Raw genomic sequence first — 25,787 nt, forward strand, 5'->3', positions numbered from 1 at the left:
GTTATTACTAAGTTTAGGTAGCTATTTCTATGTATAAATAATGATTCTTTCCGCCCTTCGGGTAACTGCCGCCCCAAAGTGACGCTCAATCTGCCTACCCCCACGGGACGTCATTGAAGTTAAAGTCCCTCCACCAAACCCGCCCCGTACCACCCTCGGTCTTAATCGAGAGTATCACGGGACCCGTCAATTGGTGATGTGAAGCATCTAAAAATTGGCCTGGGAGTGTCCTGGGAGAAGATGCCCAAGACTTAGGTTGCTACGCTCAAAGTGAGCTCTGACTGAGTTTACTCTAATGCAAAGTGCCAGGGAGAGAAAAAGCACATGGAAATTACTAAAAAGAAAATGAACCTACTTGTTTTTTAAATTAAAGAACGAAGCTAATCATACAGGCAGCAAAAATTTATGTGAAGAGATCTTCACGCCCGTAGTAAGACGCCGCAAATCCCCACGGGACGTCAGTGATAGAATTGAAAATAAAACAAATTTATGCGTATTAGTGTGTTTTAAAGGCACTGGGACAACTGGATGCCAGGACAAGTGAGCGCCGGAAATAAATAGAAGTTCGTTACGATTTGATACAGGAAGTAAATGAGAAAGTTTAATAAGTTTCTAACTACGCTAACTAAAAATCAACGCGAAGAAAAACAACGTCTTGTTTAATAGCACCTGTCCTGATCCAGATTTCCCTCTGATTAGCGATGGACAAAACATCGAGAGCGTCGACAGCTTCAAGTACCTGGGGGTACACGTATCACGGGAGATAGCATTTTGCAGAAAGAGCTCGCTATCCGAATGGGAATAGCTGTAGCAACATTCAACTCGATGCGGAATGTCTGGGACTCACGATTGTACTCGGTCAAAACCAAATGTCGCCTATTCGACGCTTGCATTCTGACGGTGCTGCTTTACGGTAGCGAATCGTGGCACCTTACGAAGGCTCAGACCAACCGTATACTGAGCTTCGGAAACAGATGTTTGCAACGAATATTGGGTGTGCGGTGGTATGACTATAGGAGCAACGAGGAGATAAGATAACGCACCAAGCAGCCTCTCATCACGCTGAAAGTGAAGAGGCGACGTTGGACCTGGCTCGGCCACGTGCTGCGGATGCCAGAAGAGAATTTCAACCTGGCTTGCCTGTTCTTCAAGCCGACCGGATTCCGGCGTCCTGGAAGGCCGCTAAATATAATCTACAGAGTGTATACGGTGGAGCTACGGGATGCTGGTTTGACCTGGAACGAAGCAAGAAGACTGGCGAGCGACAGGGATTCTTGGAGGCGCCGCGTGGTGTCCATATGCTCCAGTTAAGGGGCGGATATGGCAAAAGAAGAAGAAGAAGAAGACTTAGTAGTTTCAATTGATTTTGCTCTTAACATTTTTTTTATTGCGGATTTATAATAATTATGCCTGACGCTTCATATATAAATAAAATAATTATCTCTCCGTTGGGGGCTTTATATATATTTATAACATTATGCATATTTGAAGTCTCACCAAATAATAAATAATATAATAATATTTATTTTAAAATGCCCATGGCCCAAGAAAGCGGAAAGCAGTGAGTTTGGTTGTACATTTAATTACGCCAATGTATAATTTAGACCAGTGTTTCTCAACATTCGTGTGACTTTTACGGGATTTCTTCCGAAATAACTTTTCATACAAAACAGAATTAACTGAAAATCAATTTTACTTAAAGATGTCTAAAAGCATTACAAATGCATTGGCATCGTGTTATGATATATTTTAAAAGTTTCAAATGTCTAGCTAGTCGGGAAGTTAGTTAAAAATCGATTGCAAGATTTGTACCGGACAAATAAGAATACGAGCTAAGAAAAACGTTGTAATAATAAAATAGTTCTTTATTGTAAAGTTGCGATTTTTTTCTGTGACACATAAGAATATTATATGCTTTTTAAGATGCCGGTACTCTTAAGGGCCCACATGCCCAACGAAGGTGAAAATGGATATTTTATTGTATTTTCAAAGCATAAGCCTGAACATTCCTTAAACGTTGTAGGTAATCTATTTATATAGTGTTGAAGCCTTATTATCCTTTATATTTATTTTAAACATTATTTGATGACTGCATAGCGTATTTTTATTACATAAAATAGTATTCTTTTAAACCTCTCGATCTAATGTTTTAGAATATAGTCATATTTCAGTACATCCATGTGCAGTAGTGTTAAGATTTTTTAGAGTTATTAATATTAATCGCATTTATAAAACCATTAGTAAAATATATGTTGACGTTAATATAGTGAAATATTTACGATAAAAACTTATATTTATAATCTCTATGATCCCAAATTTGACAAGAATTATGCATTTTATTATTTAAAAAAATGGGCAAGATCACCACATTTGAAGATAATTCTAAAGATAATGACTATAAGCTATGTCTTTGGCTATTGAAATGTGATATAACATCCTTCGAATAATGATTTTTTTTATAATAATTATTGACCTATGAATAAGTTAGTATTTTTTTTAAATACGCCATTTCTATTAGCATTTTCCAGTGGTTAGGCTACAGCATACGGCCGTAGCCATACATTGACAAACTATAACTGAAGTAGGGAGTAAGATCATGTTATCGCGCGTGTTTGAACATGTACCGAACCGAATAAAAATCGTTTTGGATTGCGGAGAAAAACACGATGCAAACCACATCCTCTGGGAATATCCGAGAATGTGCTCCGAGGGGGAAGAGATGCTCAAGTCGGTCCAACCAGCTGTTGGACAGACTGGGCCTTCCGACCTGGTCGCCACAAAGGCCAATTATCTTGCATTTAAAAAAAATTGTGTCGTCTTACTGCGAGCGTGAAGACCTCTTCACATAAATTTTGCTGTCCGTCTGATTAGCTTCGTTTTTTGTATTACATATTTTAAATTCATTTTCTTTTTGTCATTTCCTTGTGCATTTTCTCTCCCCGGCACTTTACATTAGAGTAAAATCGGTAAACGCAGTCAGAGCTCACTTGGAAAGTGGTGACCTCAGTCTTGGGTATCCGCTCCTGAGACATAACCAGGTGTAACGGATGCTTCACATGAAAACGTAGTCTCGTGATACGCTCGATTAAAACCGATTGTGGTGCGGGGCGGGTTTTGTGTTGTGGTGGTGCGATATAGTAACATACATAAATCTTAAAAAAATGTTATGTAATTTCGTTCAATTTTATTATTTTTCCAAGGGGTATGCATTTCTTGTATTATACTCTATTTACTAATTTAAATCATTACCATAGTATCCCGTATCCTCGATTGACGGCAATCCAATACGTACTTATGGATATAATTTTGTAAATAATCCTGTTCTGTCATCATAGTAGATGTCGTAGATATGTATCACACCGATTTAAGATAAGTACCATATAAATAAATATATTATGTTTACATACCTATGTACAGCAGTGGCCCGACCCACAATTTAAGTATTCCTGTTGGTATGGCCAATCGGCAGAACTCTATGCAGGCTTTAGAAATATCTGTAAAAAAAAATCAAAATTGAATTTAATACAATTTATTTTTTAATGTTGAAATTTAAATACGTAAACAAGAAAGTCAACCGGACCACAGTGACGGTTTGTGAATTTTTACATTTTGACCACTGCAGTTTGAAAAATATATATTCCTATTTTTTTTGACCATGTCCGATTCTAATAAGATCATAATATGGGCCTCCACAGTGTGGAGGTTTGTATTAACAGAGTTTGTTTTTACGAGGAATGGATGTCAGCCACTTGCTCAACATAGGTCCATACTCTGACTCATACACAAATTTAAAAACAATATGTTTACTTGGCAGAGCCAGGATTCGGACCTGGACCCCATGACGTCATGGGCCGCCGATACAATTTATTAATTAATACAGTTGAAATTGTAAATTATCAAAAAAAGTCTCAAATTGCAAGCTTTGTATTTTTCCGCTAGGTGCATCTGCTGACATACCTCTCCCCCTTGCGCGGTCATCGTGGGTTACTTAATAAATAATTATGGTTTTTTATTTTGTAATCGATTTTTATATTTTATAATTTCGATTTTTTATTTAAAAAAATCGGTCAAAAATGACTAGGGCTAGTATAATTTATAGCATTTAAGACATTTTTAACGTTAATATTGTGTAGGTACGTTCAATCTTGGAAATATATGAGTTTAATGGAGTAAATAATATTGTGATATAGATAATAATGTTAAAGTAAATCGATATTTAGATTAGAAAAGATAGCATTCATAAAATTCAGCGTAGAACAAGTGCCTGCCTGCACGTCCCTGGCACTTACGGCTAGACGCCGTTCGCGTCCCTGAACGTCAGTGGCGTCTAGCTGACTAAAAGGTAGATTACACGCCCTCTCCCGTCGATTAAAAAAAACTATGGTTAATTACTAGGATATTTTCTTTACACGGAACCCTTTATAATATTATACTATTATTTGTGTGCGCGCCTGTTACATGATATGCACTATGTCTTATTTTAAATATTTAAATATATTTAATAGATTGACGTTCTCACACTATTAGCAGATAGGCAGTGGCGTATGATCCATAGATGCTGTAAACGCTACGCACGCCTTGATTATTATAATAATATGACATTATAAATATTTATTTACATAAACAATAGCCATGAAATATATAACAATATTTAATTACTGATAACAGACAATTTAGAATATTAAATAAGAATCAGAGTTCGAAATGGACATTCATTCGTTTTGAAAATATGTCGTCGATTATTCTGTAGAAATATACGAGTATTTCAAGTTATTTGTAAAATGTTTTAAGTGTCTCAAAATACCTCTTATGATTTCAAAATATATATGTTTTATCTTTAGTAGGTATTTCGTTAAGAACTGATTATTTTAACGTATATTGGAAACCTTGGAATTTGATTTAGCGGTTTTGTGTTTTTAATAATAATTGGTAGTGACGATCAAAGTAAGCAAACACACGTTTGACATTGAAAAGGGTGCAAAACTACTTCACAGTCATACGGGTGATTATAAATTATTCTACCAAGAAATATTAGAAATAAATAGAGCACAGTTGCAGAGCTTACCTATCTTGAATGATTAACTTAGCTTTCCTGGTCGCCCTTTCTTATATCCTATATGATGTTTTACATATGAGACTATATTATGGTCAATGTTATTGACACAAAATTTATATATGTATGTATGAGATCGTATGGATGAGGATTTAGGTATGTATAGGTGTGTATATACATATATATTATGTTAGGTGAGTTATATATATTATATTAAGCCAGTTTATATGTATAGTTGTACCATGTAAGAGTATTATTAAAGACTAATATCTCATTAGTTAACGCCATTAATAATTTTCTTAGAATTGACGATTTACACCTCTTGGGTGTAGTATTTTTATTGTTTATAAAGAATAATTATCTATTATTAGGTTTTAACGATTTATTATAATAATATGCTATCGAGTGTATTGTTATTACTAAGATAGGGTTTTTACTAATTAGGTTTTTTACTGACACTTCGGCTGTTCATGGTTTATTTGTTGTATTTTTTTGTGACCTCTGACTAGATAGGTAGGTAATGGAGTTGTTACCTAATTTATTGTATTGATTTACTATATAAGGTAGAGTTAAGAGTGTTCGTTGTCGGTGTGTGTTTACCTTTGGTAAGTGTACACGACGCCTGAAGATGCCGAAAGGCGAAACCCGGGTCGCAAAAATGACTTAAATGGAATAATAGTACAGAGCTTGAATCCATTAGAATTTAAGTAAACTTCTTTTGTGTTTGATAATATTATCATAATACAGTATAACGCTTGATAAATTGACAGTCATTTCAAAACGACAACTTATTTATACCCTTCGGTCATTAGAATACCAAAATCTTCTTGCAATTAGTATGATATCGATAATATTATGACAAACACAATGAATAATATTATTTTCAAGTTACTACTTTGTTACAAATAATATTATTGTATCAAAATGACAAACCATGTCATGCAGATTTGATTGTCAAACAAACAAACATTCAAAAAATATTTAAATCAGTTAAATATACTGTATTAATTTTCAGTCATTATCATAAACATTTATCACCAATAAATATTATTTTAGGCAAAAACGTTGAAATGTTCGTAAAATTATAAACGCTGTTTACGTCAGTTTGAGGTTATGTTTATGAAAAAGCATTTGGCAACCAGTAACGTCGCTAGACAAAATGCCGCCCCTAAGCAGCACCAAAATGCCGCCCCATTTTTTATAAAGTATTTTTTTATCATCATTATTTCATGACTCCAATATCTAAGAAATGTGTTGCATAGATAAATTACTAACAAAATATATACCACTATATTTAATTTAAATTCCATACTTCAATAGACAATATTGCGTGTCTACGGTTTCAGATACATTTAAATATACACCTGACAATTTTTAGAACTTGAGAATGATTTGCAAAAATATTTGGATAAATTAATCAGGTCAGTATGTACCCACCTATAATTCAACCTTCGTTATTATTTACATCATGTTGATTCGTGAATTGGCTAAGAATAATAAATAACACTTTCCAATTTATTATTGTCTATGTCTATGTATCAAAAAATTATTCTCATAAATTTATTGCATAATAAATAAACGCTTTAGTGGATGATAAACATATGGCACGCGTGTCACCAAGTGACACGCCAACCATTTTTGTCTGACATAGTAATTACGGACAATGTTCGGTTTTTGTATGCTAAAGCAGTGAATTTTATGAACAGGAACGCTCGACAATTTTCCAAAAATTTGTAATATTAGATATATCATTAATATCTGTAACATAAAAATATCTTTTAGTTTTACATAATGTACTTTTTTCATCATCATCTTCGCCCAATACGCTATCGGCTATAACAATTAGTGGTAACATACAACAAGATACAAATATATATATTCCTTTTAATTAACGAAATTGTTTTCTAAAAAATACATTAATAATTATGCAAATATAAATACCTAAACGTATATGAATCTAATTGGCGTGGGAAACATTATTAAAAATACATGAAATAATAAATAAACTATTATACATTGGTTTCGTTGGTAGTTTGAATAAAAATATTCAACTAAGAGTGGATAGAAATATGAGTGAAGATACCTTGGCTTAAACAAAATAAATGCCACTTTATTTAAAGCTCTGATTTTTCGTAAATTCGAAATACTTTGATTATGTAAACTATTTTTTAATCAAATTAAAATCCATAGTATGCGAAAAAGCAAGGCCATGGTTTTTAATGAATTAATTAAAAAAATATGTATTACGCAAGGTTTACATATGTTGCATTATTTATTAAATATGAATCATTTTAAACAACCTCAGAAGTGTAGGTACATTATTAGAAAAAAATATTTACACCTTGTGGACATGTGGGATAATTTATTCTAATAGGTTTCTAATGTTATAGAAATTGTTATATTAGGGAAAATCTTTGTGAAAAATCGTCATTCAGAGCTTTAATAATTTTACCATATTCTTCAATCGCGTGTGCGCGCGCACACCTACCAAAATGCGTCCGCACACATGTTTTCATCTCCCGCACAGTCCTCACACAAAATATTGTGAAAGAAAGTTTCCTTCGCCAGATTTTAGTTCTGCTCGAATGCACGAAACCATCACATGCACAATTATTCGACTCATAAAAATGTCAAAAAGGATAGGAAGTGATATTTCAAATGCGAGCATTAGAAAGAAATCCTGCAATAAATTTAAACTGGAATGGCTCTCTGAAATCCATCAGCCATCTTCAATGCATTCGCAAATAGTAAGAATTGGTGATATATTTGTTTATTCAATATAAAAGCTAGCGAAGTAAAAATTATGCGTTCGAATTTGTCGACTATAAAATAAAAATGCAGTCATTAAAAAAGATTTTTTGACGAATTACGAAAGTCTCGGTTTCATACATTAATTGTTGATGAAAGTACGGATATATCTGTGCAAAAAATGCTAATTTTGTACGTCAAATATCGATGTGGGATAAAATTACAAGACTATTTTTTGTTGTTAGTGTTATTATCATATAAAATCGCTGATATAAGTTATATACGTTTTAATGAAAGATTGTAAGCATGTGTGTTTTGTGGGGGGGGAGGGGTGTAAATTTACCGCACCGGGTGACGGCCCGACTGCTCAGATGCGTTGATGATCCGCACACACAATAGAAAAATTAGGGGAAAACGTTGGTGGGCACCTAGTTAATTGTCCACCAGGAGTTAATGAGAAAATAAATACCTTCATTGAAGTAAATATTGATCTAATTGTTTATTTAATGTTTTCAGATGCCTCGCCGATATTCTGGCTATGGGATACAAATCCGACCATCATAGACAAGCGAAACTGGAGTATTTTAGACGTGTGATAAAATGTAAATTAACTAATTTTAAAATAAATATTTTATAATACACACTGGCATTTTTTCATATATTCCTTCCTTTTCAGGGTTTATTTACACACGAAACGTGGTAAGTATGATAAGAGAATGTGAAGATTAATTTTTCAAACGTATTATATACTTGATTTCAGTTTCATTCATTATAAGCCATTCTATTTTCAGAAAAAAAATATTTATTCTTACACCATTCATAATAGTATATGGATATATTGCTAATAAAAATACTAATACTCGCACAAAACCGATAATACCGGCACAAAAGTTCGATGAACAACTAACCTGCCATTGATAAATCCAATTGGTCGGACCATGGCCCCTACATTCTGAACCGGGCCCCCAGGCTAGAATCTTTGGCGGGCCCCCCTACCCATCGCTAAAGGTAAAGGCAGTGTGACTATCTACGGTTGTGTATTCCAAATAGTGTTCGAGGTAAAAATTAGGGTATTTTTAGCGATTTTTTTGTATTTCTAATATACCCACTTGAATTAATTATGGAGTTATCGAATATTGAAAAACAATAATCAAAAATTGCATCGCACAACCATATATGCTTTTAATTATGCTTCAAGTGAAATAGCGCCGCAGGCGACATTTTTTTACTATTAGTACAATTTTGTGATGTGTGTTTATCTCACTTGGCTGGTCAATTTGCCAGGCCGGGGCCCCCTTAAGCCAGGGCCCCCAGGCTGGAGCCCTGTCAGCCCCCCCTTGTGGGGGCCATGGGTCGGACAATAACCTAGTTCTACCAAATCACTTTGGATATTGATATATTCCACATAATAATTAGTAATTCTTTATAAAATGGTATCAGATTCTACTGGCAGTGTAGGCGACTCATTTAAGTGCTTATAACACATTCCAAAGTGATTTCGTCATGGCCGCAATGTCAAAAGAATATGTCCTTCCTCTACCTACTATGTTTTTGTGTATTTTGCTTTTTATACTGCTTCTATTTTAAACCTACCATGTTGATAATATAACTGCGTTTTTTCCTTGTCATGCTGTGAACTTCTTGAATATGTCATTTTAAAGTTCACTTGATGTAAATAAATAAATTTATTTTAATTTCAAAATTATTCCAAAAGGTGGGGACCTCTACGCCAGCGTTTCCCAATTACAATTTAGTCACATAAACCTTTTATATTTTGTACAATATGATGCAGTAGCGAAGGGCGGAGATAAGTGTTGTTAAGATCCAACACACATACTCCACACGAAACTTTGTCAGTCAAACGTATTTGTTTTCATTGTACTAAGACTACAATATGTAGATAGTGTTTGTTAATATTAAAAAATCAGTTTATTAAACCTTGCAAGCCATAGTAGATAATAGTAAAAAAATATTCGGTACTGTTCGGTTATCAGGAATACAGCGTAAAACACATTTTGAAAATACCCGATATACTGGATTATTTGTTAGTTTGGCAGACAAACGTATTTGTTTTTTCCTAATATAAAGTGGCGCATGGAGATAACCAGATTGACTCCAGACCATTGGACTTCTCAGTTCTTAACCGGACACGGTGGTTTTGCCTCCAAGCTCTGTCAGCTTGGCCTAATAGAATCTCCGACTTGCTTATGTGGCGAATTGCAGGATGCCGATCACATCCTCTGGGAGTGTCCCCATATGTCGGTTGAAAGGGAAGAGCTTCTCAAGTCGGTCCGACCCTCAGTTGGACCGGTCGGCCATTGCGACTTGATATCTACGAGGGAAAATTTCTCAGCTTTTAAAAAGTTTGCGGCATTATACGGCGAGCGAGAAGGTCTTTTCTCATCGAGAATTGACCGTAATACATTATATGGAAGTAGGGATCACGCACACTCTAGTGTACGCCAACCAAGGTCTTGGGAAGTTGCTCCTGGGACACTTTCGGCACAAATTTGAACAGCGCCTATCGTTCGTTACGCCACGGTATACGCCTGCATAACGGGTGTGGAGCCGTGGCGGGTGGTGGAGGGAAAAGCAAGTTTGGGTTAGTTTAGGTTAGGTTAGGTTGGGTTAAGTCAAAGAGATTGAATGACTGGAGAGGGAACACGCCATCATTTATGTACTAAAAAATACGAATCTGAGAAAGACAGTTGGTAATGTTGGTATTCTGGAGCTACTACTTCAAGTTCGTGTGGTAAAACAACATGGCGGATATAATATTGTTATTCTGTCGATCTTGAAAGAAGTAAGATATTGTCGTCTACGTTTTAAGTAAAAAAAACCATGGCCTCTTGCAGTGCAATAGGATGCAAAGCCAGGAGAAATGCCGGCGTATCTTTTCACAGGTATTTATAATAATAATATTACATTTTTCTTTACGTTTATTGACAAAAAAGTGTTGTATTATTATCTCCTATATATTATTATCCTAAAAGATTTTGGAAAATACGTCAACTTTTTTATTTAAACACCGTTTTGTTGATTATTAAAGGAATTCACTTCAATTTTTAGAGTCCCGAATCTACTTCCATTTGAATCGGGCACAATCTGATAAAACTCGACACAATCACAGATACTATCGTTTTTAAATCGCGTTTTATATCCGTCACCATACATTTTCGCATCTTGCAGTCCGTGTACTTCAAATTGATTATAATGTCGTTTAATACTTTTTATATAATCAATATTGCAAATTATCTAAATTAATATTCCACAAAATTATTCAAATCTGTAAGTAGCACATTGGCGTATTCTTGAGTTTTAACACAAAATAAATACATATTTCCTCACTAATTACTACGAAAATATAATCTAAAACAATGTCACTGCTTTTTATCTGTCAAACTAAAAGACTTAGATTGTCATTTGTTTTCTTTCGCAAAACAAGTTTATTTGACGTATCAGATTTCAAATTTAGAATTTGCAGGAATAAGTAATCGAAAAAATGTGACATTTCTATTAGCACCAGTGGCGGCCGGTGGTTTCCAAAATTGCTTTCATTGGGGGTGCACTCAAAATTTTCTTACCTTATTTAAAAAGCATATCAATTCAGCGTTGTTTCTGTTTAGCGAACACCTCAATCACTTCTCATTAAAGTCTTGAACTGTTTGTAAAAGTTTTTTCTCAATGCTTAACACAGGTAGACATGTTAAGTCAGTCCTGATTCATGGTAAGTATTTCTGAAAGACGATTTAATTCTTTTAATGGTTGAAAAACACTTTTCAATTTCCACAGATGTCATCGGACCATCCTTTTTTTATTCTGACTCTTATTATTATTATTGATAAAGTCTACGTTTACCGACATCATTTTAAAACACATACACTTCACTGATTGAACTATAATTATAAGTATTAAGTATTATAAATCTTTTATTCAAAATTTATCATTTTAAAACACATACACTTCCCTGATTAAACAATAAGTATATATATTGTTATGAATTTATTTTTATGAACAAAACTATCGAAATAACGTGACAAAACACCTAAAAAGCCGACTATAACGACGACCGCAGAAATCATACTGAATTGTACGAGTATGTAAGAAATAATATTTGAAGAAAATATAAAAAAAACAAAACGATTGTTTTGAATAGGTAGGTACGTATTTTTCGACTCTCGACAAATCGTCAGTTTCTTCGTCTACAAAAATCAATAAAACTCCAGCAAAATGCCTGCATTGTTAAAAATATGACATCATGTTATACATATTCACTCACTATGAGAAAGAACATGGTAACTGAGATTTTAATTTTTTATAAATTATATTCAAATATTTGCAAATATAGAAGGAATAAAGGATCGATCCAAAATATTTATGTTGATAATCAATTTTTATTCAATATCAGCCTATTTTCAATGAATTTATATGAGATTTAAATAAAAAAAATCTATTTTTTATCAATCCTGCTAAATCTCAGTTACTACATTTTTCCGCGTAACTTTTGAGCTGCGTCCCTAATGGTCATAAAATTTTATGTATTCATGAGTTATTTATCGTTTTCACGTGTCGGCTTGAACTGTTATTACCCAATGTAATATGAACGGCAAACTAAGATCCATATTTGTGCGTTCCGACGAGCGCACGAATTCGGTGACTGTTTACTGAGTATATGCTTTTGGTATAAATTTACATGGATTAAATTGCGATAAACGAGTGATGACTTATGAATAGCATTGTTGCACATTGAGTGATGTTTAGGAAAAAGCAGTGCAGCGCACATGTATAGTGTTAGAGAAGCCGCCGCTGATTAGCACCCATAAATAATCAATTTCAATCAAGACATTTATTGTAAGATGAAGATAATTTTAATAATTCCATCAATAAATTGAATAATTTCAGACTTAATAAATAAGAAACTACATTATATAGGTACATATTACGCTCTTCTCAATATTATAGTAAGTCGACTGTGATCTGACAATAGTATCTATCTGCAGTTTTGGCAAATTCTAGGTTATTGGTGTATTTTGTACAAAATGGTGACGGATCGAATGGAAATATTATTGTTCTACGAAAAAAATCCTAAAATGCTCAAATTTGACGTGGAAAATAGTGTCTATCTGCATCGAAGTGTCTAGAAACTAAAAAGAAATATTATCTATCTGCGTGATTTATTTTATTATGACATTACAATTTTCATACATCTTTAAATGACTGTTTTAGTACTAATATTAAATCATTTCACTTGAAAAAAAAAAAAAATACTGATACCGACAAAAACAGTTTTTTGAACCCCCTGAAAAATTGACCATAAATGTCAGATAGATACTATTGTCAGATCAACGTCGAAGTATCACACACTTCCATATAAAATAGATAGGTAGTTATCGTGATTCAGTAATAATTGTATTATTTTTACATTTCGTTGGTAAATGAAATTCATGTGACGTTTAATACAAGTAATTAAACATTAATAATGTTTAGGTATATATTTTATAATAATAATTACATATAAAATTACAGTAACCTTTCTTCTTCTTTTATATCATTAGTAACTATTAATATTAATAAAAATTAAATTGCAATAATGTTTCTTTTGATAATGATATTATGCATGTTGTTTGCTATTTCATCTTTTATTTCTTCTAATTGAAATATATACTTATAGTCAAATATAGTCGATTATGACCTTTATACGACACAATTAGGTACAATAAGTAAGTACCTACCTGTTTTTTTTTCCATTTTTGTACATGATAAAAATAATATTTTTTTTATTTCCCCATAAAGATAACTTGTTAAATAATAATTTTAGCATGTTGAAATTTATTCATTAGTATATTAAGAACTTACGAATTTTAAAATAAAGTAGCATTTTTGCTCCTAAGCAAAGCATATTATGGACACACCCCTTCAGAGTGGTAATTACGAGTATCTTAAAAGACTTATTATAAGAAATAGTGGGTGCAATCTAAGGTGATCCCATTGAATAAATAAAACGTATTATATCGCAATAATCTAAATGTATGAAAAATAAGACTATCCTGCAGTGGCGATGGGTGGATCCACCATAGATAGTATAGTACAGACTAAACGTTGTTAGTTATACGTATTTATTTACATTGAACTAAGACTACAATTTACAGATAGTGTTCTCATTCATTCATATTTAGTTTCGTTAAACTATGAACATACATAACACGTCATGTTGTTGGTTAGTTTTTTAAATTCAATTAAACCCTGGGAAACCAAGCCATAATAAGCATCTGTCTATAAAATATTTAAAATTATGCCATTAAATCATACATCATTTTGAATATTTAATAGATAGAATAATATTTTAACTACTATTGTTTGGTATAGGCAGGGTTTAATGAATTATAAAAAACTAACCAACAACATGACGTGTAATGTATGTTCTTAGTTTAACGAAAATAAATAAGAACGAATGAGAAAGTGCAATATATAAACATATTAGGTATATTCTATTAAAATGTCAGTAGTAGCAATCGGCGATTGCCAGCTGTTCTGCTAGGCCTATCAGTCTGAAGTGGTGTCAGACGATATTGTAAAGGCCAGACTCCAGAATAGACTACGCATATGACTCCGAATTTATATTGGCAGTGACGACTTGCAAATCGTAAAACTGACAAATCAGCGAAATATCAAACTGTCTGAGGTGAATGAAAATCTATGACGAAGGGAAAATTATGGCGCCGCCTATGCATACTTCACAATTATATTAATATCCAATACCGCCAAGCCGTCTGCAAGACCTAGCGAGACAGACTGGCGAGAGCCAGCTGGCTCAGCTAGTACGTTAATATTCGGTAAAAAATGTTTATTAATGGAAGAATACAAATGAGTAACAGCATTTCGGAACAATATACATACTATACATACAATATACATACAATATAGATTATTTATACATTGATAGTTTTTCCTAAAAGATCTTTTACAATAACAATTCACAACTTTTACATCAAACGTCAAATGGTTGTTTATTGCGAAAAATCCAGGGCCGTTTGCATAATATTATTTTGAACCCAAAATATACGATGTGTTTTTCAAAGTAAAAACTGTTAGTGCTAGTTAATGACATTCATTATTTACATAGATTTTACATTTCATTTCAGAGTTAAATATATTTTTAAGAATACCAAACAAAAAATTGTATTTATATGTATTTATGTAATGGAGTATAATATGTAGTAATTTTATAATGTTATATAAATTAAATTATTTCAGATTTCCGAAAAATGAAGTTCTTCGGAAATTGTGGATTGACGCAGTCGGGCGGGAGAGCTGGGTGCCATCTAAATGTTCATTACTGTGGGAGAATTAGATAATCACATGTATGATACTTCGCCATTGACAAACCACGTCACAAATTTAATGAAACTAGTTTCAAAAAATATTTAGAAATAAGATATCATTATTTAGCGAAAAATGCAGAGCAACCAATCAACCATGTTAGACAATATTTTAATAGATTAATTATACTTAGGAATCAATAGTTTTTCAAAATATTATTTTCTCAACGCTGACTTTCATACATTATATTTCAAATATAACCATTTTCGTTTTAAATAATCGATTTTTTTGTATGAATTCATATTATATTATATGCAGGGCTTCTCTGATAATAATATTATGTTAAATACCTAGATAAAATATTGTAATTAACTATATAATCAAATTTTCATTTTTTACCTACCTGTATTTTGTGTCTAATGGGTTTATATAAACAAGTCATTTTATACACAATATGTCAAAAACGAACCCATGTTATATTTTTATTTCATAAAATATTTTCAAAATACACATGTGTAAATAGGTAGGTAATATAATATTTTTTTTTTTGTTTCTAATTAACTGTAATTATTTGTGTTTTTTATTTTTATTATATGTTATTTTATATAGAACAATATGTAAAAACAAGACCATATTTCTTATTCCAATATTTAACCATTTGCTATTAACTGATTTCTGTATAATTTTTCATAATATTATTGTGTTTTTTGTGTTATTAAAAATAAAATACTTACATCTATTTGCATTATTTTTTCTTACCCTGACTCCTAATAAAGTTTTTATTGCGGGAACTTTTTATAATGAAAATACGTTTATCATAAATTGGTTGTAAGCTTGTGTTGATAAAAAAAAATACTCAGTGGGGCGTTTTTATGTCCGAGTATGGCCCATTTGCAACACAGTGTACCTAATTTCAGAGAAATAGAAATTTTTGTTATTTAAAAATTTGCAAAAACAAATTAAACTTTACCTTCGTTTTGTTAGTATTTATGTTACTATTTTGTTAGTATTAGTTATTTTTCTATAATCTAAGTTCTAAGGTATTAGTTATGAATTATGCCATTCGGCAGACCGACAAAAAGCATCGGGAATTTATAGTAATATCACCTTTATTGTAATGGCGTTAGAACAGATTATGCCATTCGGCAGATCCGACAAAAAGTGAGTGTCATTTTTTTCCAGATCCTTCGTCAATATTAATGTCATGGGGTCAGACCAAGGCATTTGGAGGATGCGTCCATACAGCTACATCTCGAAAGCGTCAATTCTCCGTAATATCTTAGAAAAGGATTGGGAGGAACCATACGCAGTCTCAGACCTAGATCTCGATTACTAATGAGGACTCTTATTTTGAGAAAGGGTCTCCATTTTAGTTATATTAATATTCACACAATAAAAGGATGGCAGGTTAGGTTAGGGATGGGATGGTTAGGTTTGGGGATGGCTGCTCCCCGTAAAAAAATGAAAACACTTTGATCTACAATAATTATTGCAAACAGTAAGTACTTAACAAAGTGTGTCCAATACGATTCAATCTAAGGCAGGGGTTCCCAACCCCGTGCCCGCGGAACGATTCGTATGTGCCTGCCACTATTCGACAGAGACAGAATTTTACAGAACACGCTAGCCTGACCTGACACACGCAGAAAACCCGAAGTGAACGAACGCCACGAACTGAGGCGATGAACGCCGAAACACGTGACAGTAGTCACGTGCTCGTACCGTCCCGATTGCTTCGGTGATAATCGGCTCAGTTCGGGTTTTCGGCGTGTACAAGGAGTGATGTGCAAATAGCATTCCCCGCCTGGAACCGCGTTGTTGTCATTGTGATTGCGATTGCTGCCCCGTTCGTTATTCTGCATACTGAAGTACGTTGGCTCAGTAAAGGAAAGGTTCTTACAAGATTTGTGAGTTTAATTGAAGAAATAAAAACATTTATAAACGATAAAAAGGAAAATTATGATCTAGCTGACTCTCGCTGGCTGATTGATTTGGGATGTCTCACAGACATCATGGAAAAATTGAATTCTTTAAATTTGGAGTTGCAGGGGAAAGACAAAAACATAGCTGAAATGATAAGCTCTGTAAAGTCATTTAAAGCTAAATTGGATTTGTTGATATCATATCTGCAGATCAATTGTCTCGTGCATTTCCCACATATGAATAAAATGCTAGGTAAAATTGTACTGCACAAGAAAAAATCTGTACCGGACAAACAAGAATACGAGCTAATAAAAACGTGGTAAAATAGGACGGCGTTTTTTTATCCATAGGGCAAGACTACTATGCGCTACTATATACAGAATTTTGCGATTTGATATTTTACAACGTTTTTATTAGGTCTTATTCTTGTTTGTCCGGTGGTTGTTTATCCAGTACAAATCTTGCAATCGATTTTTAACCGACTTCCCGACTAGCTAGACATTTGAAACTTTTAGAATATATCAGAACACGACGCCAATGCTTAATTGTGTTTTGTATGAAAAGTTATTTCGGAAGAAATCCGTAAAAAGTAAAACACTATTATTGGTTGCTAGGGGTCTGGGGTCCTAGCAACTAAATTATTAATATAATATATGTGCGTTACTATGGAAATCAATATGAAATGTCAAAATGACATTTCAGTATTCTATATTTATTCAGTATTTCTATCAAGTACAAATTTTTATGATTGTTTAAGCTAGTCAAGTCAAATTTATATGATTCAACAGAAAATTTAAAAACGTTGTAAATAAAAAGTTCTTTTTATCTTGTAAGTGTCAATTAATAATCTTTATTATTTAACGAATTCATAATTATCCTGGATTAGTCCGGGGAGACTGAACTCTAGCTTTGATTGTTTTGTCTACGTGTTAGAATTATTGTGAATGTATTAATAATCGTGTCCGGAAACTTGTACGTATGCAGTTCGCCGTATCACACTTAATCGTGAAATGTTGTATCGGAAATACATGGCTGTATATTAAAGACCGTCCAACCTCCTTGGGTCGTATAGTACCTACTGATATAAAATGCATGTCTAAATAAAACACGGTTCTTGTCGATTTACAGGAAGCCAGCGGCAAACAAAATTTAAATAATTACAAGATAAAAAGAACTTTTTATATTCCACGTTTTTAAATTTTCTGTTGAATCATATAAACCTGACACTTATATGTATTAATAATTTAGAACAAATAAGGCAATTATTGTCAACAAATCATTTTTTTGCTATTTTGCAACAAACAAATATAGAATACTGAAATGTCATTTTCATTTCCATAGTAACGCACGTATATATTAATAATTTAGTTGCTAGGACCACCCCCTTGGCAACCAATATTAGTGGATTGGATTACGGATTTCTTCCGAAATAACTTTTCATACAAAACAAAGTTATCTGACAATGATTTCAATTCTACTTAAAGATGGCTAAAAGTATTAAAAGAATGCTTTGGCATCGTGTTCTGATATATTCCAAAAGTTTCAAATGTCTAGCTAGTCGGAAAGTTAGTTAAAAATCAATTTCAAGATTTGTACTGGATAAACAACCACTGGACAAACAAGAATACGAGCTAAGAAAAACGTGGTAAAATAGCCGATATACTGGAATATTTGTTAGGTTAGGTTTTCATTCTTGAACCCGTGAATTTTGCCAAAATCAGCTATGAAAATTGAATTAATGTTTATATTGAATCTAATAAAATTTGAGACTGTATAGTATACGGTCATCTCTTTCCGATAAGAAAGATCACGGCGAACTGTACCAAGGTGAAATGTTTTTCGTAAGTAGGTACAATTTACATGTAACCATTAATAGTAATTGAAATGGCGAGTGTTGAACGAATAAAAGTGTATCAATCTGGTAAATTGGTTTCAAAGTTAAATATGCGATTGCAAATTTTACATAACTTAACTTTATATTAAGTAAATAAGTTTTTATTCTAAAATAATTCCCTATAGCAGGGTTGGCAAACCTTTTTACGTATGCGTGCCAAAATTTCCCAAATATTAATTTTCGACTGTCTGACGTGCCGAGCAGTGTTTCATGGAAGAAAATAGTTTTTAAAAAAGATGATGTTCTAGATATCACTCGCATAAGGTAGCACACGTACTTATAGCTTTATCACTATTTTCAATTAGGTACCTACGCCATTCATTTCGGTCCACCAATTTTGAAACTGTGCCAGAATTACTACGATTATAGTAAGATCTATCGTTGTGATTGCATTTATATTATGCTATCTTGTAATTTTTAATTTATTTAATTATATACAATAGTAATGTTGTACCGAACATATTTTCTGCCAACCCTTACCAGGAACATAAAAACGACACACGAACTCGGATACTAACAGGGTGACGGCTACACATCTCAAACTGTGTGGCATGTCATCAACAACTGCCCAATACTATAAAAAGAGCGATGTAGTCTCGGAGCTCTGTATACTATAGAGTATAGACAATATAATTAAGAAATACCTGACGAAATACTAAACAACACAACAGCACTTTTTTAATTCTGGCCAATAACGAAAATTAAAGACATAAATGGAGGAATGCAATAAAGGTCCACCCACATTGAGATGCATGTTGCGGACTATCACGTGAACTCACGGCGATAAAAATGTCTATGGTTTCGTCATTTTGGAGAATATTTTGAACGTACACTATCTCGTAAATTCACTGAATAATGACACTGATGAAGAGTGCCTACTATAATGTATTAGTAATTTGAATTATTATGAATTATTCATGCTAATTTTAATTAATTTTAACAGTTTCTACGTGTGCGTACGTAAAATACATGCGGCATGACATTCATAGATAATAGAACACAGCCTGCAGACCATAGATAATAGACAACATTCTCATAAGGTTCAAATAGACTATATGATGATCGGGCACATAATAATATGCTAAAAGCGTTTTAGTGTCTATGATCAAATCTATGCTAATCCGACATATTATACATACGTATTGTATGACAGCTATGACATCCTATTTACACTCTGACACCCTATGATACAGGACGCCAACATAAGTAACGGGTTTTTCGACATATTATATATGACAGATCGTCATAGAGTGTATTTGAAGCAATAAAAATACATAGTGCCAACTGCTAAAAACAAAAAAGAACGTCAGTGCTACGGGATGAGAGCATCAGTCTGATAAGATTTTAAACACCAAGAACAACGACATTACACATTCCCCCCCCCCCCCCCCCCCCCGTAGTGGCAGCCCGTGACAGCAGACGACAAGCACCGTGACATGCACCTCAATGTGGGTGGGCCTTTCTCTATTCAAAGCTCAATGCGGCCAACATTATGTAACAAACGAACACAATTCGCGAGATTTACACAATAACAAAACGTCACAAAAGTATTTTTACTAACTTTCTCCTTTAAGCCATCAAAAAAATCAAGGCAATGTATATGGAGAAAGATATAAGACATTATTCAATTTTACTATGTATTTATTATAATATAGATAGGCATATGAAATCGCCAGCCAAACAGCCATCATGCGAGAATGTGTCTGGTATAATGTGACCTTAACTTTTCGAACCGATAGTATGTCTTTTTATAATCTAATGTTATTTTATTATAAATAATGTGACATACCTACCTCAGGGACGTATAAAACATATAAGTCGTGAATATTAAAATAAAATCAACGATAAAAACATTTATAAATTTAACCTATTTAACACGTCCATAAACATTATATGGGTCTAGGCAGCGCCATCTTTAGATTACTAAAGCCTGAGCATATTTTTTTGCACAAGCAACGAGTGGTCCACTGTTCAGTTGTCAAAATCAGATCCCAGATTGCTTGACATATTGATTCGCTCTTTCTCGTTTCAAATTGAATTATAAAAAAAATCGCAAATCAAATATATTAAGTACCAATCAGTGTTATTTATAAATAATATACATTCCTGTTATTCATCAGCTGTCAATGTCAGACTAGTCCTTCACACAAAAACCGGTGGTAATATCGATTTCAATAAAATATATAGCATTGATCTATGCATTACATTCGTAGGAGGTGTGTTAATGTTAGTGTATTATTTATCATGTAACTCATCTATCCAAATCAAACCATTCCTTGTGTGAACACGACAGACGCGTCAGTATGTGGACTCTATAGAACGGTGACAGGCAATGACAAGTCATCCATAGACAACAACGGGAGTGGCTGAAAAAGTAGGACCAGTCGTTGTGAATGTATCGGCTTTCTACTTGAGCTTAACTGTGGCCGCACAACTGACATTGACAGTTCTATGGAAACGCCTGGTGGCCGCACCCAATTTCACTTTTGTTGTGATTGAAAAAATTTAAGCTAAATTTTATTTTAAGTACTAAAAAAATGGATCAATTTATTGAAAGACAAGTCCATTTAATAAAAGACATTTGAACATTTTAATACATATATATTTATTTAATAATATTGCAAATGTAAATTCCTGCATGGCTGCTTCTAAGTTTACATCAGCCATCAACTGGCTTCGATATTTGTTTTTTATGAAGTGCATTACACTGATTGATCTTTCACAGTATACAGTAGTAGGAAAAATCTACAATATTAATAAAGCAATTGCTGCCAATTCTTTGTCAACTTATAAGTTTGACCAAAATTTTTCAACCGTGTTATTATTAAAAGGGTTTTTAAGTACTGCAAATGATGTTAGTGACCGCAGCAAAATCCTCTGGTGGTCGCAGATAAGAACCACTGGTCTAAATATATTTAATATTGTTATTTAATACTTGGTGAAAATTTAAATATGCATATTAGGTAAATAATGATTTAATTGTGAAAATGTTTAGCGAGTTTTAAAGCAAAATGAATTAAAACTACTAAGTAGGTAGTAGATAGAAACTGATTAAAATTCTTTCTCTACTTTATGTATAAAATCGCAACGAACGTATATTAAATTTATTATATATAACATATCTGTTAAAATGCGTGGTTTTAAGCGTACCTATAGACATTTTTTTAGATTTTTTCACTTTTTTTCGATACGCGAAAGGAAAGGTATTGAAATCGTTCTTGGTAAACTAATTAAATTTCCTTGAAATTTTATTTTAAATAATTACAAGATAAAAAGAACTTTTTATATATTACATCGTTTTTAAATTTTCTTTTGAATAACATAAACTTGACTTGACTAGCTTAAACGACTTAATCGAAATTTTTACCTGACATGTCATATTGATTTCCATCGCACGTATATATTAATAATTTAGTTGCTAGGACCCCAGACCCCTAGCAACCAATATGGTGTTGAAATAACTTTTCATACAAAAAAGAATTAACTGAAAATGAATTCAATTCTACTTAAAGATGGCTAAAAGTATTTAAAAAATACATTGCCATCGTGTTCTGATGTATTCTAAAAGTTTCAAATGTCTAGCTAGTTAGTTAAAAACCGATTGCAAGATTTGTACCGGACAAATAAGATTTTTTTTCGACCATATCCGATCCTGATAGGATCATATGGGCCTCCACAGAGTGGAGGTTTGTATTGACAGATTTTTGTTTTTTACGACAAATGGATGTCAGCCACTTGCTCAACCTATTAGGTCCATACCCTGACGCACACAAATTGAAAAACAATACATATGTGTACTTGCCAGACCCAGGATTGGAACCTAGGACCCACGGCTTTATAGTCCAACGCTTAAGCCGCGGGGCCACCGTGGGTGTAATTATTCAAATAAGAATACGAGCTAAGAAAAACGTTGTAAAAGGGTTTTTTCCTACCGAATAGCTTGTCTTCTTACCCTGTCTGGCATGTTTTTTATAACGACAGTCGGCAACACAGGGCGTGACCAAATATATTGAAGGTACCATCCAATTTCTTTGGGCGTGACATAGTGAAGAAAGTATTTATTTATGATTGTGAATGATAAGTTTAAATTCGTCAAATATAATTGGTACGTATATATGTTTCTTCAAGTTTAATAATCACAATGGAAGAGTGTACGTGTGTAGTAGATCACTTCCACTTTTAATAGTGGATAGATTACAATCTTTTTGAAGTTGGATATGACTTATGTTGTATGTAAAATTAGAGCAAATAATCCTGTAAGCAGAAGCAAGGAGTTAAAAAAACCATTAATAAAGTTATTAAATATATATATGAACATATGACGTAAAGAATTCATACCTACAGTGTCCCCGTAGAATCGAAATGCGTTGCCTAAGAGCGGAACTCCAGGCAACCCAGGGATAAGGGCTGCCAATTCATATAATCTTTTTCTCGACGAATGAAAAACCACATAACACACCAATGGCAAACATAAAAGAACCCACAAAACTATATTGTAATAATTCATTTTTTTTTTAACTTTTATATTTACAAACTAACAATAAACAAACGAATTGAATACGTAACGTCCTTTCTATATAAAATAATATTCACTAGTGAGTTAGCACTGTGTTAGTCTGCAGTTTCTCGGATTGTAAAAAAAATGTTTAGAAATATACGCCTATAGGGTAAGGTAAGGTAATGTGGCGATACAGGTAATTTGGTGATAGTTTGTATTATTACGTGTATTCAAATAACCTGCCGTCCAAAAACTTTCAAGAATAAGTCATAGATGTTCATACTATTCTTTGACTTGGAAAAAAATATTTTCAAAGTGTTATCAGTTATAAGTTGACGTACACGTGTTTGTATAGAACGCTTTTCGGAGAATTGACACATTTTTAAATAAAATCTTTCTTTTTTCAACATTTAAGCTGTATCAAGGTAATATTCATACTATTTATGTTTTTATAATGGTTTTTCATGGTGCATGGCCTATTATATTTATCCATTAATACGGTTTTGTTATTATTTACTGAATTTAAACTTTACCGACTTACAAATATCATAGAAATATTAGGAGATTTGTCATTTTTCGACAGTTCATTTTTAGGCCATTATTAGGTGTTTTTAAAAATGAGTAAACCAGTGAAAAAAATTACAACAAATTATTTTATATTGTCTTACGGGTGCTTAATTATGTTTTAAAAAATAATTCTAGGTTATATAGACTATCATCAAATTACCTACCACATTTTTTGTTTGCACCTAAATGAGGAAAGAGAAGTGAAGGTGACGACAAATGTTACAGAACGTATTCATTTTGTTGATATACAAAAAAGCGGTAGACCTGGTGATGGATCAAAATTTTACATTATATAAAGCGGCAAAAGCCATGGGTATTCCATGATCATCTTTAAAAAAAATTCTAAGAACGAGGGAGAAGATAGAAATTCAACAAAGAATTTTTCAAAAATAAGAAGGTCTTTTCCATTGACAGTAGAAAATGAGCAAAAATTGGTCACATATATAAATAATATGCAGGTGTTGGGCTTCGGATTGACCGGTTTGGAGATAAGGGAGATGGCTGATAAAATTTCCAAGTCTGTGTGTCGTGATGCTTTGTTAAGCTCGGAAAGTGATTCAGCCAGTACGTGGTGGTGGAGTCAATTTTAAGCCAGATATAGTTTATCAGTGCGTCTGCCTGTGAAAAAGAAAAGATATTCTTTGGCAAAATGCTTTACTCCAGTTGGAGAGGAACAACCAGACGTAGCTGCAGAAGAACGAGTAGTTGTGGTAAAACAACGTGGATGCTCTCGAGTTTCTTCACTTCCTCCGTAAATGACTCCAAAAAACCAATCACAGCAAAATGACGACGAATGGATTTGTGGAATATCTGAGAAAACAAATTTTCACGACACTAAGAAAAAATGGAGCGAAATGGATTGATTGTTGTTTTTGTATGGAAAAATATCATGAAAAATGTCAAACTGGTGCAATTGACAACGTATTCATATGCGATTTTGTGCAAATTATGATGCTGCAATATAAATAGGTAGATATGTAGTCAAATCTTCAAAAAAACTCAAAATCATACAATATTATATACACCAAATTAAATACCCACCATCACCAAATTACTTATACCGTTTTTATGTACTTATACTATAAAAAATCGTGTATTTCCCTGGCTTTTGTATAATATGTATTTCTTGTAAGGATTTAATTATATATTGTCCTGATATTTCGACGTCTTTTATTTTTCTATACAAAAAAATAAGATTGTAAATGGAGCTTTTTTAAAAATTATCACCAAATAACCTTACTTCACCCTATATACTGTCATCAATTTCTTAATAAAACATAGGTAGGTATACTGTTTAGCATTTTAATAAGTTTCTTAGTAAACTGGTTTTTTTGCCAGAATTTTTATCACATATACAATTTCAAGGCCAGGATAATACACAAATTAAATCTTTAAATGAAAATTTTACGTATCAAACAATTGATATTTAGATATATTTTTAAAACGTTTTTCTTAGCTCGTATTCTTATTTGTACGGTGGTTCTTTCTCCGGTACAAATATTCTTAAACTTGAAGAAACATGTATACGTACCAATTATATTCGACCAATTTAAACTTATATTCACAATCATAAATAAATACTTTCTTCACTATGTCACGCCCAAAGAGATTAGACGGTGCTTTCAACATCTTTGGTCAGGCCCAGTGTTGCTGACTGTCATTATCAAAAACCTGCCAGACAGGGTAAGAAAACAAGCTATTTGGTAGGAAAAAACCCTTTTACAACGTTTTTCTTAGCTCGTATTCTTATTTGTCCGGTGGTTCTTTCTCCGGTACAAATCTTG

General features: G+C 32.8%; 1 protein-coding gene across 1 annotated transcript in view; it reads right to left on the minus strand.

Moving 5' to 3' along the window:
• LOC147072666 (cytochrome P450 4C1-like) overlaps positions 1–23,535 on the minus strand; it is a 59,782-nt gene extending 36,247 nt beyond the window's left edge. The window contains exons 1-2 of the mRNA XM_085945936.1: positions 23,277–23,535; positions 3,408–3,494 (exon numbers count right to left, since the gene is read on the minus strand). Coding sequence (XP_085802062.1) covers positions 3,408–3,494; positions 23,277–23,445 — 256 coding nt within the window. The 5' untranslated portion in view covers positions 23,446–23,535. The remainder of the gene's footprint in view (positions 1–3,407; positions 3,495–23,276) is intronic.
• Between the last annotated feature and the right edge of the window lie 2,252 nt (positions 23,536–25,787).

The sequence above is a fragment of the Rhyacophila brunnea genome, unplaced genomic scaffold, assembly GCF_057557595.1.
Source record: "Rhyacophila brunnea isolate RB1 unplaced genomic scaffold, BYU_Rbru_1.0 scaffold_19, whole genome shotgun sequence".
Classification (NCBI taxonomy): Eukaryota; Metazoa; Arthropoda; class Insecta; order Trichoptera; family Rhyacophilidae; genus Rhyacophila; species Rhyacophila brunnea.